General features: G+C 39.2%; 1 protein-coding gene across 1 annotated transcript in view; it reads right to left on the bottom strand.

Annotated features, from left to right (window-relative positions):
* Positions 1 to 84: 84 nt before the first annotated feature.
* LOC102789077 (uncharacterized) overlaps positions 85 to 17246 on the bottom strand; it is a 29502-nt gene continuing 12340 nt past the window's right edge. The window contains exons 12-46 of the mRNA XM_087831982.1: positions 14822 to 14905; positions 14567 to 14611; positions 14412 to 14483; positions 14275 to 14319; positions 14142 to 14195; positions 13757 to 13820; positions 12852 to 12950; positions 12429 to 12591; positions 12040 to 12128; positions 11678 to 11829; positions 11523 to 11595; positions 11245 to 11351; positions 10921 to 11104; positions 10760 to 10831; positions 10426 to 10533; positions 10056 to 10274; positions 9736 to 9900; positions 8835 to 9002; positions 8467 to 8610; positions 7399 to 7509; positions 7085 to 7263; positions 5437 to 5500; positions 5152 to 5226; positions 4875 to 4982; positions 4315 to 4422; positions 3973 to 4044; positions 3624 to 3752; positions 3326 to 3433; positions 2901 to 3056; positions 2700 to 2807; positions 2424 to 2561; positions 1228 to 1344; positions 854 to 1042; positions 436 to 719; positions 85 to 345 (exon numbers count right to left, since the gene is read on the bottom strand). Coding sequence (XP_087688108.1) covers positions 85 to 345; positions 436 to 719; positions 854 to 1042; positions 1228 to 1344; positions 2424 to 2561; positions 2700 to 2807; positions 2901 to 3056; positions 3326 to 3433; positions 3624 to 3752; positions 3973 to 4044; positions 4315 to 4422; positions 4875 to 4982; positions 5152 to 5226; positions 5437 to 5500; positions 7085 to 7263; positions 7399 to 7509; positions 8467 to 8610; positions 8835 to 9002; positions 9736 to 9900; positions 10056 to 10274; positions 10426 to 10533; positions 10760 to 10831; positions 10921 to 11104; positions 11245 to 11351; positions 11523 to 11595; positions 11678 to 11829; positions 12040 to 12128; positions 12429 to 12591; positions 12852 to 12950; positions 13757 to 13820; positions 14142 to 14195; positions 14275 to 14319; positions 14412 to 14483; positions 14567 to 14611; positions 14822 to 14905 — 4314 coding nt within the window. The remainder of the gene's footprint in view (positions 346 to 435; positions 720 to 853; positions 1043 to 1227; positions 1345 to 2423; positions 2562 to 2699; positions 2808 to 2900; positions 3057 to 3325; positions 3434 to 3623; positions 3753 to 3972; positions 4045 to 4314; positions 4423 to 4874; positions 4983 to 5151; positions 5227 to 5436; positions 5501 to 7084; positions 7264 to 7398; positions 7510 to 8466; positions 8611 to 8834; positions 9003 to 9735; positions 9901 to 10055; positions 10275 to 10425; positions 10534 to 10759; positions 10832 to 10920; positions 11105 to 11244; positions 11352 to 11522; positions 11596 to 11677; positions 11830 to 12039; positions 12129 to 12428; positions 12592 to 12851; positions 12951 to 13756; positions 13821 to 14141; positions 14196 to 14274; positions 14320 to 14411; positions 14484 to 14566; positions 14612 to 14821; positions 14906 to 17246) is intronic.

Here is a 17246-nt window from a genome sequence, read left to right as displayed (position 1 = left end):
CAAATTCATCTTTAACCCTGAGTGGTATCAGTAAGCTTTGGGTAAATGGGTAAGAAATAAAAATCATAATCTTAGGTAAAATGCTTATCCTTCTCTGTGGCAGACATTACACTGGCTGGTCCTGTGTCGCTGTTGGTCGCTTGCTTTGATGGTGCCAGGACTTGCGCTTATGAATTGCTTTGCTGGGCTTACAGTAGTCAGCCAATAACTATAGAGATTGGCAAAGTAGTGACAGGAACCCCGTGCCCCTTGGCACTCAATGAAGGGATGAGTTCGGAAATCCTTAAGGCAGCTACCAGTAGAAGCCAGTGACTGGCCACCACCATTATTACCTGATCCTGTGTGCTAAAGACAGCAAGCCAGCAGGTACACAATGAGGGGAGTTGACACAAGTTTTCCTTTGAAACACTTTAACATTTTTTTTTATGTACTTACCAAGAGGAAAGAGTATCCCACCCACAAACTCCTCCATCCAGGTGGGCATGAAGGGAATGTAGGATTCTGGCTGTGAAAAGTCACCACAGGTGAAATGGTCTCACACACCACACAACGGCTGATATGGGACACAATATCCTGGCCAAATAGCGGCATCATGGGTATGGGAGCAGTTGTGGAGAGCCAATAGGATTTGTCATTGCGACTAGAATAAGAACAGGCAGCTTTGTTACAATAGGAGAACGGCATGGTGGAGAAAACAGGGAGGCAGGAGCCAGGCTGGCCTGCAAGGAAAAAAGACAGATTTTATAAAATATAGACAAGGAAGGGTTTTTAAATTTTTCTTCAAATTTCTATATACCAGGGATGAATACATTTCAAGAGATCAGCAAAATGACAATTTTATGCTGATGCTTACCCAGATCTTGTATGTGAGCCTTTTCTTGTGCCTCCAGGTAAATGAGACTGTGTCCCACCCAAAGCTGAGTGGTATCTGCTGGGCACTGTGGGACCTCAACTGATTGACTATGTATAACTAACAGAAATCCAGCATTCAATATCCTCCTGTAGCCTGGCTGACCCTGGTTACCAGGAGGACCTGGGATACCTTGAAGTTGTTGTGGTTGAACAAAGAGCATGTGTATTAGGTGGAGAAAGCATCAAAGTGAGGACCCAAAAAAAAGCATATCAGAGCTATATTATTTATATTAGTACACCAGAGCAAATTTCCAAATTTTATCTGGAAATTTCCACACTAATTTAGTGAGCCATCTAGAAAATATGAATATTTACCTTGAGGTCCAGGAAATCCAGGCAAACCAACAGCCCCTGGATCTCCAGCTGGACCATTACGACCAGGAGGACCTGTTATACCAGGAAGGCCCACAGACCCCACCGGACCCTTCTCCCCTGAAACATGCAGATAAAAGCAAATGAGTAAATACAGCCATGTATACAGGAGCATGGATTTTTTTGTTCGGTTGTTAAGCCGCTTTACACTGACCTATAAAACACTAAAGCATAAAAATGCTTCAAACACATAGCAGACTTGTCAACACATAGCAGACAACTTAGAACCAAAGACCCAAATTTCAATTGTAATTTTAAAACACTAGCAACCTGTTACAAAATCATGCTATTTGTTACAATTTCATTATCTGAATCTATGAAAAATGTCAAAAATAACACAGTTTAACTGGGGATATATTTTAACACCAACAAGGTGATTCCCAAAGAACTTGTAGCCAAAAACTGTCATATCTCAACATGATGTGCAGTATGCCTTAAAAAAATTTGAGGTAAGTAGAAAAGTAGAGGACAAAAGAGGAACTGGCAGGGCTAAAAACACTACATCAGATGAACAGTATTTGAAAGTCATGGTAAATAGACTGGTTCTTATACAGCGCTTTTCTAATCTATCTGAGCACTCAAAGCGCTTTATACAACTCATATCCTTAAGAAATTAAAAAAAATACAATAAAGACCAGACAGAGGCCCTGAAACAGGCTCTCTCGTGGTTTAGGGCTACATAAACGGAACTATGAACACAGAGAAGCACCATCAGAGTTTTACAATATCCTTTGAAAAGCATCTGCTGTATAGGCATACCTGGTTATAAAAACACATAATTGAACACTAACAGTCATGGACTGGAATCTCCAGAGCCTGGACCTCAATATAATCTTGACAGAGAACAAAAAAAAGAACAAAAGAAGACCTTTGACTGTCCTTTAAGAAGCCCGGAAAACTATTCCTGAAGATTTCAAGGAATTAGAAATTAGAAATCTAATTTGAAGAAATAAGAAGTTTACCTAAGACAATTCAAACTATGGTTTTTCCTCTTGGACTGTATTTTCACACCTATTTCATATTTCCTTGTAAAATATAAAGAAATAAAGAGTGGGTGAAGACTTATACAATACTCAAGTTGGACAGAGACAGAAACGAAATATACACTTATAACTGTCCAAAGACTACATTAGGTTTACCTTTACGACCTGGAGTACCAGGAGAACCCATGACACCTTGGAACCCTACACATCCCGGGCTACCAGGAGGACCTGGAGGTCCAGGGGGAGCAGTGGTTGTTAATATACTGACAGAGTCACCAGGAGCACCTTTGACACCTAGAAAAAAATATTTTGCTTACTACATCTACTATAGGAACAATTACAACTTTTTTTTTTTTTTTTAAAAATCAATTTATTTTGCTTTGAACTGTAAAGTCTTGTATATTTTAGTTTCTTGTCTACAGTACAACTTACCCTTATTTCCAGGGTGGCCAATTTCTCCGCTGGGGCCCTGGGGCCCAGGGGCACCTAGCTGACCTTTGGGTCCAGGTAGGCCCATTAGACCAACAGGACCTTGCTCACCTGTCAAAGTGTGGTAACATTTGGAGTATAATCAGTTGGATAGCTGCACTGTAAGTTACTGATGATGTCTATTGACCATTGTTTTGTTTGTACCTTTAGGTCCTCTAGGGCCTTGGTGGATAGAAAGTCCAGGTGGTCCTGGTAGACCCCTTCTTCCTCGAACACCTGGTAAGCCGTGGGGGCCAGTTGGTCCTGGGTCTCCTTTGAACAAAAGGCTGGAGCCTGGTATCCCAGGTTCTCCAGGAGGACCTAAAAAAATTCAAAATATGTATAAATATATTTAGTGGCAAACATACACACAGTTACATAGGCACAAAGCACCATCCAATTCAAAAGGGTAATTTGTTGACAGTTGCATTTACTTATTTCTCCTTTTGTGATAGTGATGATGTGTATTGAATAACCCTCTGCTTTGTTTGTTCATTGTATATTTTCCCTTTTACCCCAGGAGGGGGTTTAATGAGAATGAAATAAAGTAGAGCAAAGTAAATTAAAGATGACCCAGCATACACACATACCTGGAGGTCCTGTAGGTCCTTCAAATCCTTGACCTCCAGCAGGTCCCTGCAAAGGTGTTTGGCAGATTATACCACGGTAACCAGGTTCACCTGGGAGCCCTGGGAGGCCTAAAAGAAAAAACAATCTACCCTTAGCAATAAAAAAATTACTTTCAGTTGCTCCCTTATTCAATAGGGGTCACCATAGTAGCATAGTCGCTCTGCAAGTTTGATTTAACTGTTTTTGTGCCAGATGCTCTTCCTGACACAAAATTGTATCTAGTGCAGACAGTACTGTTACAAATAAAAGTCATGATACCTGGATTGCCTGGTGGGCCCCTTTGGCCTTTAGTCCCAGGAATAGTAGTTCCTGGAGGTCCTTGGTAGCCCCTGGCCCCTTTGACTCCTGGAAAACCATCTGGTCCTCGCGGGCCAGGGATATCTATGCCTGTATTATAAGTGAGTACATATAAAACATAGCATCACATTGTAATGTGCTCACATTTGATTGTGTATCAAGAAAAACAATTTAAAAATTAGCAACTACACATATTATTACTAATTGTAACAATAAATAATGTGCTATACGACTGGCACCCAACTGCGACAAAATTCCTACAGTCCTAAAAGACATAGAAAAGGAATAATATCATATAATGCTCTCTTACCACTTGCCCCCTTCATCCCTTTTGGACCTGTAAGCCCATACAGTCCATCTAGACCTGGTGGTCCAGGGGGCCCTAACATAACAAGCACAGTGTGATGATGTGTAAATTGCCTTGTTTGGTCCTATGATTGCAAAATCATGCTTCTTGTTTCAGTTTTTTTTCATCTTGTATTCTATTATTACATATAATTAATTATTATATGATATATTATGCTATATGATCAAAAAATAAATGAAGAAAGCAAATCTGTTCATAATGTTCATAACCATTTTAATGTTTTACTTCATCCTTAAACAATATGAACACATCTAAACTCTTGGATTGAGACAATTATGTTTGTACCTGGGGGCCCATATCGGCCAGGGGGGCCTGGTAGTCCCACACTTCCTTGATCACTGGGAAGACCTGGAAGACCTGGATGGCCTTGTGGACCACGGGGTCCTCGGGAGCCTGTACGTATACATAGGTATACACAAAAGAGCTCAAACAAGCATTTATATATAGGAAACAAATCAATGTTATTTGAGGGAATAAAATCAAGTGTCAAATTGAAGAAACTGATTATTATTGTAGATTAAATTGATGGTTAAAGGAGCTAAATTTAAATCCAGATTAAATTATTTTAAATTAAATACACTCAAAGATTTTATACAACTGAATCCAGTTTCTGGCTGACACATTACATATTTACAATATTTTATATGAGAACAAAATTGAAATGGTTACTTGCACAGAATTCTTTTTTCCCTTTAATGATGGAGAAAAAAAAGCTAAGGACAGGGGGAAATTTATTTTTTTCCTGAATCAAACTAAGAATAGGGTAAACATTGGAAACATCAGTTTCTTAATTGTGCTGCTGAAGTACATCCAGAAAGTTCTAAAATCAAACCTATAGGGATCACCTGGTCTTCCTTGTATTCCCCGTTCTCCTGGAATGCCTGATGGTCCTGGTCGTCCTGGGTTTCCTCTGGGTCCCAGATCACCTGGGTCTCCTGGTATCCCTCGAGGTGCTAAAGAAATTATCAGCTTTTTCTGTTTTTGTATGCAAACTTTATTTAGCCAATGAAACTACCATATATCTTGTAGGATATGTTTTTTGTTTTGTTTTTTTAAGATTTGGTATAAATTGTTTGGGTTTTTCGGGGGGGGGGGGGGGCTTGAAAAATAACTTTAATTTACCACTGGAGCCATTCTCTCCTGGGATGCCTTTGGGTCCAGGTGGACCTGGTTGTCCATATGATGGTCCTGGATCACCTGGAAGAGATTTGGATAACTGAATAACAAATACATAACAAAATGAGACTGTACTGAGAGACTGGGCTACATTCTTGACCATATTTGCAGTGACAATGTACTTAAATCTTTTTTTTTTTATTGCACTGATTTTCTACATAAAATTCCCACTGTTTGTAGCTAAATTAAATCAGCTATTTAGTATGTTTTAATTAAAAAATGCATAATTACCCTTGGCACCAGAAAATCCTTGTCTCCCTGGAATACCTGAATATCCCACAAGCCCTGGATCTCCCTATAACATACATCAATACAATCCAATAATTTAACACCAGCATTTGTAAGTCTGAATAATTCCACTTAAATACACTTATATATCCTTCAAGCCCGGGTCCTCTACCAGAGGCCTGGGAGCTTGAGGGTCCTGCGCAGTGTTTTAGCTGTTCCTAGGACTGCACTCTTCTGGACAGAAATCTCCGATGTTGTTCCTGGGATCTGCTGGAGCCACACGCCTAGCTTGGAAGTCATTGCACCTAGTGCTCAAATACCACTGGGACCACTATTACCTTCATCCTCCACATCTTCTCCAGCTCTTCTCTGAGCCCTTGGTATTTCTCCAGCTTCTCGTGTTCTTTCTTCCTGATGTTGCTGTCATTCAGAACCGCTACATCGATCACTACGGCCGTCTTCTTCTGTTTGTCTACCACCACTATGTCCAGTTCGGTTAGCCACCACCATTTTGTCCGTCTGTATCTGGAAGTCCCACAGGATCTTAGCTCGGTCATTTTCCTCCACCCTTTGGGGTGTCTCCAATATTGACCTCAGGACTTCCAGGCCATACTAAGCACAGATGTTTCTGTATACTATGCCGGCCACTTGGTTATGGCGTTCCATGTATGCCCTGCCAGCTAGCATCTCGCACCTTGCTGTTATGTGCTGGATTGTCTCAGGGGCATCTTTACAAAGACTGCAACTGGGGTCTTGCCTGGTGTAATAGACCCCAGCCTCTTTGGATCTTGTGCTCAGAGCTTGTTCCTGTGCTGCCATGATTAGTGCCTCTGTGCTGTCTTTCAGTCCAGCTTTGTTCAGCCACTGGTACAGGAGGTGGCTGACAGCTGCTCCATTCCATAGTCGGTATGCGTAGCCAGTCTTGTCAGTCATCTCACTGAGGGGGTCCAGGCCTATGCAGAACAGCAGTGGGGACAGAGCATCTCCTTGGTAGAGCCTGCACTTGACGGTGACTTCTGCTATTGGCTTTGGCCTCTAGTGTTGTCCGCCACATCCCCATCGAGTTCCTGATGAAGGCTCTCTCTCTCTCTCTCTCTCTCTCTCACTCTCTCTCGCTATATATCAGTGCTATAATACTAGAATATAGTATTATATTATAATAATATACATTAGTGTAACTATACACTAATATATTATATATTAGCGTATACTTACCTATTACTATATAGGTTTTGGGTTTTTTTTTAAAGTTGTATTTCACAGGAGAGAGTCTGTGTTAAAAGATTGAAGAAAACTATTCAAATTCTCTTTAAATTTCAGCATACATTCTTTGTGTTTATTCTGCATTTACTTCATTGTATTCATTATATTGCATAAATGTCTGTTACAAACTTGTAATTGCAACCAGGCTATTGATCAAGTAATTGCAATTAATTGCAATTAATTACAGAAAATTGTGAGATTGAGTTAATTTTTTGAATCTATTGACAGCACTAATACATACATACATATATTTACACTGCTGTGATCAAAATATGCAGACAATAACTTCACAGTATTGGTGCAGGGTCTCTACCTTACTGTACAAAATGCCTAGAGGTCACTGCTATGATTTGATGCTACATAAATTAAATTGAATTGACTTGAGTACCCGATCTCCATCATTCCCAGGATACCCTCTGGAACCAATGAAACCTTTATTCCCAGGGTCTCCATGAGGTCCTGCTCTTCCTGACCTGCCTGGAACTCCAGGGATACCCTTAATTCCTGGTGGACCAGGCCATCCGTCAGGTCCAGAGTCACCTGGCATTCCCCATGTGCCCTTTGGACCTATAAATTACATCACAAATTGCTAATTGTTTAGTTTTGCACCGTCTATCACTGTCCATCTATACAGTCTTTCTACCAAAGAAGAATAAAGCTGTTTTCTAAAGACTTATGCAGGTTAAATTAAAACTCCATTACCTTGAAGTCCAGGCTCGCCAGGTAGCCCCATCATTCCTGGATGACCCAGTGCACCTTTCCTTATGTTCACTGGACCTGTCACTCCTGGATCTCCAGGGTCTCCCCGTAAACCTGAATAGACAACAGAAATGAAATGCTTGCCATTTTCTTCCATAAAGTACACAAGAAGTGAGAGAAAATAACTTAAAGAAAAAGACTACATTTGGTACTTCCAAGGGTCTTAACCTTACAATAAAAAGGACCGTGTGGCAACTACTGTTGTGATTTGGCACTATATAGATAAAAGTGAATTCAATTATTTGATCATTGTTGTGAACAGGAGCCACAAGCACATCAGAGTAGATTAAACATACAAAAATAGGTATTTTGATATTAGCCATAACTCTCAAATCGCAAACCTCTGACCATCGCATTTGAATCTCAGAAAACAAAAAAACAGAAGAGAAATCAAGCTTCTCTAGACTAATAAAACAACAATAATAGTAAGTAAAAAAAGTTGAGAATAATTATTTGAACCCAACAGAGAAGATAGCTTCCCATTATTACACTCCACTCCATCTTAAAAGTTTGCCTAGTGCCTGATTTCTGTGTTTTCCTTTACATACAGTCAGATATTTCCACCATTTGTCAGAAATGGTACAATACAACCTGGTCAAGGCTCCAACAGGATACTGTGCTATATTTAGTATATATTTATTCCTAATAGCTGTATTTTTAAATTTACTAAACAGAAAAATTTCCTGCAAACTAAATTCCTTTAGAGGTTCTTCACTCGTAAGAATACGTGTGTTTTGCTTGTCATAGACTTGTCTAAAGTTTGAATAGTACAGGTACATAGTTCAATATATTTGATTGTTTCAACTAATAATAATAATAATAATAATAATAATAATAATAATAATATTCTGCTTTTTATTCTGCCAAATATTTAATAATAATAATAATAATAATAATAATAATAATAATAATAATAATAATAATAATATTATAAATAAAGAACAAAAGGCTAAGATACCCATAAGTTTAGGTTAGGAAAATAAGAGAGACATGACACATTTACAGACTTACCTTTATTACCATCTGGTCCTGGATACCCTAGGGAACCTGGGCGGCCATTAAGGCCCCTTTCACCCTGTTTACCTCTCGGTCCAGGAGGTCCAGGGCGACCTGGGAAAACTCTTTCTCCAGCCCTGCCAGGATACCCGCTTTCACCTATAGAAATTGAACAGAAAACCTTGCTTTAATCAGCACACTGAGGTTCACAGATTTAATTAAGCATGCTGTTTACCAGCTAGCTGTTGAATGTAAATGAGATAAGTGATGGGCTATTAAGTTAAACAAACTGGATTTTGGAAAGTGAATGGAATTACCTGTTGAATTTTATAAAATGCTTATAAGGTTTTAAATAATTATCCAATAAGATACCATCGGCTGACCTTTCTGTCCTGGCCACCCATCGGTTCCAGGATCTCCTGGGAGGCCAGTGGAGCCTGTTGGTCCAGCTGGTCCTGGTAAACCAGGAGGACCCTGAACACCTTTTGATCCTTTCCATCCATGTCCAGGTGGACCAATATCGCCTCTCAGACCTATCTGCCCAGTGTTTCCTATTCAACGTCATAAAATTCAGTGACAAAATATATGGTCAGATGACGTGGATAAATGAGCATGAATATACTCATATATTGACACAGAAGTTGATTGACTGTTCCTCCTTATGTATGGACAAACTGGCCACCAGAGGTCAGTGTTGTTATTTCATAGATTAGCAACTTATGAACATCTAAAAATTAAAAGATGAAACAAGTATTAAAAATAGTGTTACTCCATGTTTATTTATATATTACAGTCCACAAATTGCAGCGATTTGTCTTTGATGTGTCGATATAAAATATATGATCAGTTTTATATCACACAGAGAATATATTTTGTATTTATATTTTTTGTTGTTATTGAAATTTATATCAATAAGGAAACTAGATAAATAATCATTATTAACATATGGAGCAGAAATGGGATTTGTACTTCATCCAACTTCTTTTCTAGTGAAACTAAACAGATGCGAAGCAATTTTGCATTGTCTTGTATTTTGCTTTACTTTTCTACTTTTACTAAATAAGTTTTTGCAAACTGTTTATATGCTCAAAAACAAAACAAATATACTATTTATCGTGACAATAGTGTGGGATATTCCTGTTGATATGAAAATTGAAGTACTCAGTGTAAACAAATGTAAAGTTTTAAATTGTTCTTGTATTTGTAAAGCTGTCGAAGATAAGGTAGATATGAATAAAAAGACGTGACTATCCATGATTTGGGGCATAGCTGCAGTTTGCTCACCTGGTATTCCCCTCACTCCAGGATTTCCTGGAGGTCCTGGGGGTCCGGGTGGGCCAATGAGTTCGCACTGTGAGCACGGTGGGCCTATTGGTCCAGGGACTCCTGGGTCACCATCGACCCCTGGCTCTCCTTTATAGCCTGGTTGTCCAGGTTGGCCTTGTGGGCCTGTAATTGCAAAAGACCAACAGTCAACTAATCTAAATGTACAGAACTAATGCAAAGCACCTTGTTTTTGTTCTGTTCTTTTGAATATTATTGTAATACAGGCCATGAATCCCATTTGTTAGAGATTAGTTTGAGTTCAGATAAGTTAAGCTTACCTGGTATTCCTGGGTTTCCAGGAATTCCACGGAGTCCTTTATAGCCTATACTCCCAGGAGGGCCAGGTATGCCAGTTGCACCTGGCCTGGTTGAGAAGACATCTCCTGGAGGCCCTTTCCTACCTGGTGGTCCAGGAAAACCAGGAGGGCCAGGAAAGCCTTCTAGACTAATTCCCCTGAAACCTGGTTCACCTGGTTCACCAATTAAACCTGGAGGTCCTTTTATAATTAAGAAAGATTTATAAGCATTAAAAACAACTTTTTTTTTTCTTTTTTTTTTAGAATTAATAGATTTAAGGAATATTCCCTACTATATGAATAACTGATGGTCCACAAGCTTCAACAAATGCTCTGTTTTTACAGCCATTACCTGGTGGTCCAGTCCCCTGAGCTCCACCATCATCTCCCTTCATGCCTTTAGTGCCTGGGTATCCTGGCTCTCCGGGAGGACCATTGATCCCTGGCTGACCTGGAATCCCTACAAGAGGCCACAAAAATAAAACAAAACAAATCACTTGTAGTAGTAACTGTAGAGTCCATTCTGTGTAACTTTGAAAATAATGAAGTAACAAGCTTTATAAATAGAAAGCACTAAACAATTTATTAATGACATTTTTTTAAATCTAGATTTCTGATTAAATTTAGTGTTCCAGATTAAACATGTGAACATTTTAAAATAAATAATTAGCACCTGCAAGACTTACCTGGTGAACCTGGCTCACCCTTTGGACCAGGGGGACCAATCTCACCTTCAGGACAGCATCTCTGTGTTTCTCCTGTATTCAAATACAGCTTTTTGTGGCTTGTTTGTTTGTTTTTAAATCGCATGACACTTTTCTTAATGACAAATCGTGAGAAACCTGACCTGGAGGTCCTGGTCGTCCAGGAATTCCTGGTCTGCCAGTAAGTCCCTGATTTCCTTTAGGTCCTTGTTCTCCCTTGGGGCCTTGTAAACCATCACCCGGGGGACCTGCTTGTCCAGGAAATCCTTTGGGTCCAGGAAGACCTGGGTAACCTTTAGGACCAGGTAATCCTCTATAACCATCACCCTGAAAAAACACAACATGATCAAAAGTGTAGAAAAGAGTATCAAAGTGGATAATTTTTACATATGCAGTGTCTTTGAGCAGAGACTTTTAAAAGATTTGTCACATGATGCACAATACTGGACTTTAATATACAGACTCACTGGTGGCCCGGGTTCTCCCACAATGCCATCTCGTCCATCCTGTCCTGGCCCACCTGTTCCTCCAGGAGGACCACCATATCCTGGGTCACCTATGTAACCCTTGGCACCTTCAAGTAACAAAATCAACCAATAGAGATTTGGCTTTAAACACTCCAGAAAAACAAATACAGTCTGTATCTTATTTAAAGGTATAGTACTATTAAACAGTCTTTGCCTAATCCAATGTGCAGTGGTTGCCATCGTAACTGAACCAATTTAAATTTTTGAGAGGCGCTCACCTTTTACACCTCCTGCAAAAGCATCACCCTTTTCTCCTTTTTGTCCCTTTAAACCAGAAAATCCTTGAAAGCCCTGCAAGCACACATAATTGTGGGCATAACAAAAATAACACAAATGATATTTATTTGCACAGTTTTAGTCCCACTGTCCTTACTTGTGGTCCTTGAGAACCCTCATCTCCTTTCAGACCTGGGTCCCCTCTTGGTCCTTGAGTTCCAGGTAATCCTGGGGGGCCTGGATAACCAGGTGGACCATGAGACCCTGGGCTCCCCCTGCCAGAGATACATTCACAATTCCCTGGACAACCTATAGAAGACAAAAATAACAAAATTTGGTTGAATTTAAATTTAGTCCCCAGACCTGCTCATACGAACTCACACAGATGTTTATATTGAGAAATGAATCACTGACACTCGTCTTCCACCACATGTTGCTTTTGAATTCAACACCAGTATTCACAAAGAAGAACAGAGTCTTGGCTTATATTTTTAATGCAAACAAACAGCCACAGTTCACCTTTAATTCCCTTGAGCCCTTTGTTTCCAGTAGATCCCCTGGGTCCAGGATCACCAGGGTCCCCAGGGTCACCGCGCTCACAGTAGTAGTCTTTGAGATTGAAAAGACAGACATTAGTTGAAAATAAGTTATTCATAAATTAAAAATTATATTAAATTTAAAAAAAGTTTTAATTTTTTAGATAAAATATAATTTTAAAAAATTACCTCCACAGCCTAATCCAATCCAATCAGGCAAATACAGAGACATACAAACCAGAAGGTAAGTCATCATTAAAGTGATCACATATAAAAAGTGATGACAATCCAAGTAATAAAATAAATACATCAGTGAGATTAACTTCTGCACACATGAAAATCTTGTCCTGTGTATTATATACGAAGAGCAGAGAGAGCATACCTGGGGGGCCTGGAGGGCCTGTGGCCCCTTTAGGTCCCGGGAATCCTTTAGCTCCCTTGGGTACTGCAATGGAATAGTCATCATACTTTCCCGGCTCTCCTTTGTAGCCTTTAGGACCAGGGCGCCCTCGTGGACCAGGCAAACCCTGGCCCTCTATAAGGGTATGAGATGAAAATGTAAAATTTAAAATGATATAGGATCAGTTTTCCAACTGTGAAAACACAGACCATCAGTAGCAGAGAGAATCTTTGATTACTGACATAGTAATTTCCACAGCAACAGAGTATTTTAACAACTGTCAGGTTGCAAGAATTATCATAATTATTATGAGTGATATATATACGGCATAAGTACTAAATCAAAATACACAAGACTTCGCCATCAATGAAAGGAAGCAAAGTCTGAAGTCTGACCTGCTAACCCTGGTGGGCCAGAGGGCCCAGGAATGCCCATGGACCCAGTGTCCCCAGGGAGTCCAGGTTGTCCTGGAAATCCACGGTCACCTTTAGTACCTGACACATAAAGTCATAAAGTAATTATTGTTTTACTATACATTAAGGTGAATCGGACTACACTAAGTTAAATCAGACTACAAACTAAGTTGTAATTTTGTACACCACCATATTGGTCAAGATGTGAGGAAAATGCAGATTTTCATTTAGACATGTTCAGGGACTCAGAAGTAATTGGAGAGTTAATGGACATGCAGTTTCATGGCCAGGTGAGGCCTGTTTACTGATTACTTTGTGATCAAGGACGCAGATAACAGACTTTGAGTTGTTCAAGTCATTTACTTTTCAGAAAGGCTCAAGTATTTAAAATATCATTAACTTGTCCAATTACCTTTGAGCATCTGAAGATGGAGAACTATATATATGAAAATGGTTAATGCTAATTTATTTGTCAAATCCCTTGAATAAAAGTACAAACCTTAATTCCATCTTAACCATCTGTTTTAAAGTCAGTGCCTCTGGTGTTGGATTTATGGACCTATTTGTATTTGAACCATAAATCTACAAGCAAAACAGTGACTTAAAGGCGTTTATTTAAAGTGATACTCTACATATATTGCTGTGTTATTTTATTATTTTAGTAAATATATAATCGCAGTGTAGTGTAGTTGTGACTGACATAATTCAAGCTGAAAACAACTTAAAAGAAAGAAAGAAAGAAAGAAAGAAAGAAAGAACTTGAGTGCTCCACCCAGCAGAGTGACAGAAATTTTTATTTATGAAACTAATGTATTGTTACATTTTACAAGTAAACAAAAACGGGAAAAAATGTAGTAGTAAGAGTACAGATGAAGCTGTGGTCTCACCTCTCACATGACTTCCATTAAGAAGGACTGTATCACCAGGGAGACCTGGATCTCCTGGGTAACCCTGTGTAAGATGGAAAGAATGATTAGGAAAAGAAATGGCACCGATGTGCATTTTTTTCTACAGGTGAGAAGACGGACCAAGGAATTTCATTGGAGTTTTACAGTTAGCAACCCTTTCCACTAAGTAACCACCAGATGTCAGTAATTCATTTACAGTCCTTCTCTAAATGTATAGCAAATATGCTAACCACGTGTCTCCTGAAGAACCAACAACAGTGTCTATATCTATATCAAACCAAGCCTTTTAACTTTGCCTCCCAGTGGCATTTTGTTTTTCTTAAAATTGTAATACTGATTTCACTGATGTATAAACAAAAGTCACCTTTAGTCCAGTTCTTCCACTGATGCCTGGAAGTCCCCTCTGTCCTCGAGAACCCTGAAAATGTATTAATGTATTTAATATGAAAGAATGCCTAAGTATAGTAAGACATAATAACAACATATGTAAGCTGCACCTCAGGTCCTGCTAGTCCCTCCCTGCCAGGTAATCCTGGAGGACCCTACAGATGGAAAGAATGAGCTGAAAACATTTTTATGTATATTCACTTGTCTTTGTCTAAGTGTATTGTCCAGTGTCATTTAAATCATTTACCCGAAATCCGACAAATCCGAGGACTCCTTGCTCTCCCTTCAATTCGTGAGGGTAGTAGTCGCCACTACCACCCTGGATAGGAAAAAACAATAATTGAGTTATTTGTTTTTCCTCTGAGATATGACTTCTAGGTACACAGGCATATCAAAACACACCTTTAAGCCCTTTAGTCCACATGGGCCAGGAAAACCTTTGTCACCCTGGGAGAAAGACCAAAAAAAAAGATGAAATTATAAAACAAAAATCCAGATGGAAGAGTAGAGTTTGAACTGCAACTTGTAAATTAAATTAAAAAGCTGTATGGATGGGTAGACATGAAATGATCAAAAACATGGATTAATATTGTTTCATCTGCATAAAAAATATGAAGAAGTTAAAAATCAAATGCCTTAAGAAAAAAAAGCCTTCACCTTGTCTCCTTTTGGTGAAAAAAATTGTGGAGGATATTCTACAACTTCTTCTGGTCCTGGTGGGCCAGGCGGGCCCTGTTCGCCCTGTAACATGACATTTTTGAGGTATTTGACTGTCCATATACATCAAAATATACAGCATCATGAAAAAGCATTTTCCCTTTTCCCGATTTCTTAGTTTTTTGCATCATTTATAAAAGGAGAAAAGTAAAAATTAGATATTGCCAAATACCTGACTGTGCCACCTTGGCAGGAAGAAATACAACCAAGTGTTCACAATAACTGGTAATGAGTCTTTCACATCAATGTGGAGAAATTTTGGCCCATTCTCCTTTGCCAAATTGATTTGATTCAGCAACATTGGAGGGTTTTTGAGCATGAATGGATTGTTTAAAGTCATGCCAAGAGCCCTACGTGTTTGTTTTTTCTATTGAACCATTCCTAGTGGTGTTTTGCATAACCTGATCATGCTTGACCTTCAGGACACAAACTATGGCTGGACATTCTCCTTCAGGATTATCTGGTAGAATTCGTGGTTACATCAGTTACGGGAAGTAAACAAAGGTTCATAAGCAGCAAAGAAGACCCAGACCATCACACTATCACCACCATTTTTGGCCATGTCTCAGCAAGTGAAGCCTGCAGGTCTTTAGATGCTGTTCTGCAGTTGTTTGTGATCTCCTGGATGAGTCATTGATTCACTCATAGAGTAATTTTGGTACCCTGTCCACTCCTGGGAAGGTTCACCACTGTACAGGTTAATCTCTGGCTCTCTTCCACAGCATGTCTTTTATCCTGTCTTCCTTCTCTCACCCCAACCGGTGGCAGCAGATGGCCCCGCCCCTCCCTGAGCCTGGTTTTGCCAAAGGTTTCTTCCTGTTAAAAGGGAGTTTGTACTTCCCACTGTCACCAAAGTGCTTGCTCATAGAGGGTCATATGATTTCTGGGTTTGACTTTGTTTCTTAGTTGTTCTTGAATTTCTTGTATTTGTTTTGTTTTTTTTAGACCTTTTAGCCTGCTTCACTTCATCAGGCAGGTTTAAGTAATTTCTTTATTCAACAGGTCTGGCAGCAATTGTGTCTGGGTGTGGCTAGCAGAGATGGGCAGTAACGCCTTAATCCGATTACTTTTTTCTAGTAAAGTAAGGAATTGCTATTGCAAAAAAGGCAATTAGATTACTGTTACTTTCCTGTAAGCACACTGCGTTACTGTGTTACTAAAACTGTGATTTTTTTGCGAGTGTCTCATGACAATGACGTAAGCGAGTGTGACATTTGTGGCAACAGAGCTGTGTGCAGATCAACAATGGATAATATAACGAGTGCAGCGTTTAAAGCGTGAAAGTACTGACCGTAAAAAGTGACAAAAACATTAGCGTCCGCTGTTCACTGTGTAACCCTGGTAAGATTTACAGCAATCAGAAGTACAGGGTTCTTTGAATGCATCGTAGTTCTTGTTTGATAGTTTAATTTCCGGGCTTGCCCTGAAGGCATCATCTGCAGCTCGGTGCGCGTGAAGGTGTGGTGTAGAAGAACAAAGACGGCAAGGAAAAACTCCATGCTGCCGTGGAGCACGGTTTTCCAGTTGAAAGAGAGAAAAAAAAGAGGTTCAATTAACATTTGTGAGAGAGCTGTCGTTAGCGGTGAACCACAGACGGGTACCTACCTCGAAGGAGTCGGAGTGTTTCTTCGAACTTTTACTTGCTAGTTCAGCCGCGGCCAGCTAAGTGGTTATGCGCAGTTCACGTGCAATAGCTGTGCTGCAGCTGTAACTGCGAGTGATGCACAGTAATGCCAGTGTATTTACTTTTAATGTGTCACAACATGCAAATTTATTTTAATATTTAAAAAGAACCAAAGACATTAGGAACAAGGACATTTAGGGAATGTGGACATCTAACATTCTGCGTATTTGTGTGCAGACTGTTTTTTTTGGGGTTTTTTTTTGAGGTACAGTTCCATGTGTGCCAAGTGAGGAGCTGGTATCGTGGGTCTAAGACACTGTTGCTGCTGTGGTATGGAACGCCAGGACTGCCATAATGAATTAATTAAATACACCATTAAATAATTAATTAAATATGTCAATAATTAATTAAAATGGGAAATAATTAATTAAATAAATAGTTATGACACGTAATTAATTAATTATTGACACATTTAATTAATTATTTATGTATTTCACATTTTAATTAATTATTGACACATTTAATTAATTATTGACACATTTAATTAATTATTTATTGACACATTTAATTATTTATGTATTTCACATTTTAATTAATTATTGACACATTTAATTAATTATTTAATGATATATTTATTTATTTCATTTTGGCAGTCCTGGCACCTGGCTCTCATCATGAAATAATTTTATCTGTCAACCTCACCCATCAAACTCAGGGGGCGGGGTTAACGCTGATCGACTC

Source organism: Neolamprologus brichardi, chromosome 18 (assembly GCF_056152115.1).
Source record: "Neolamprologus brichardi isolate AB-2024 chromosome 18, ASM5615211v1, whole genome shotgun sequence".
Classification (NCBI taxonomy): domain Eukaryota; kingdom Metazoa; phylum Chordata; class Actinopteri; order Cichliformes; family Cichlidae; genus Neolamprologus; species Neolamprologus brichardi.
This window is presented reverse-complemented; position numbering and strand designations above follow the sequence as displayed.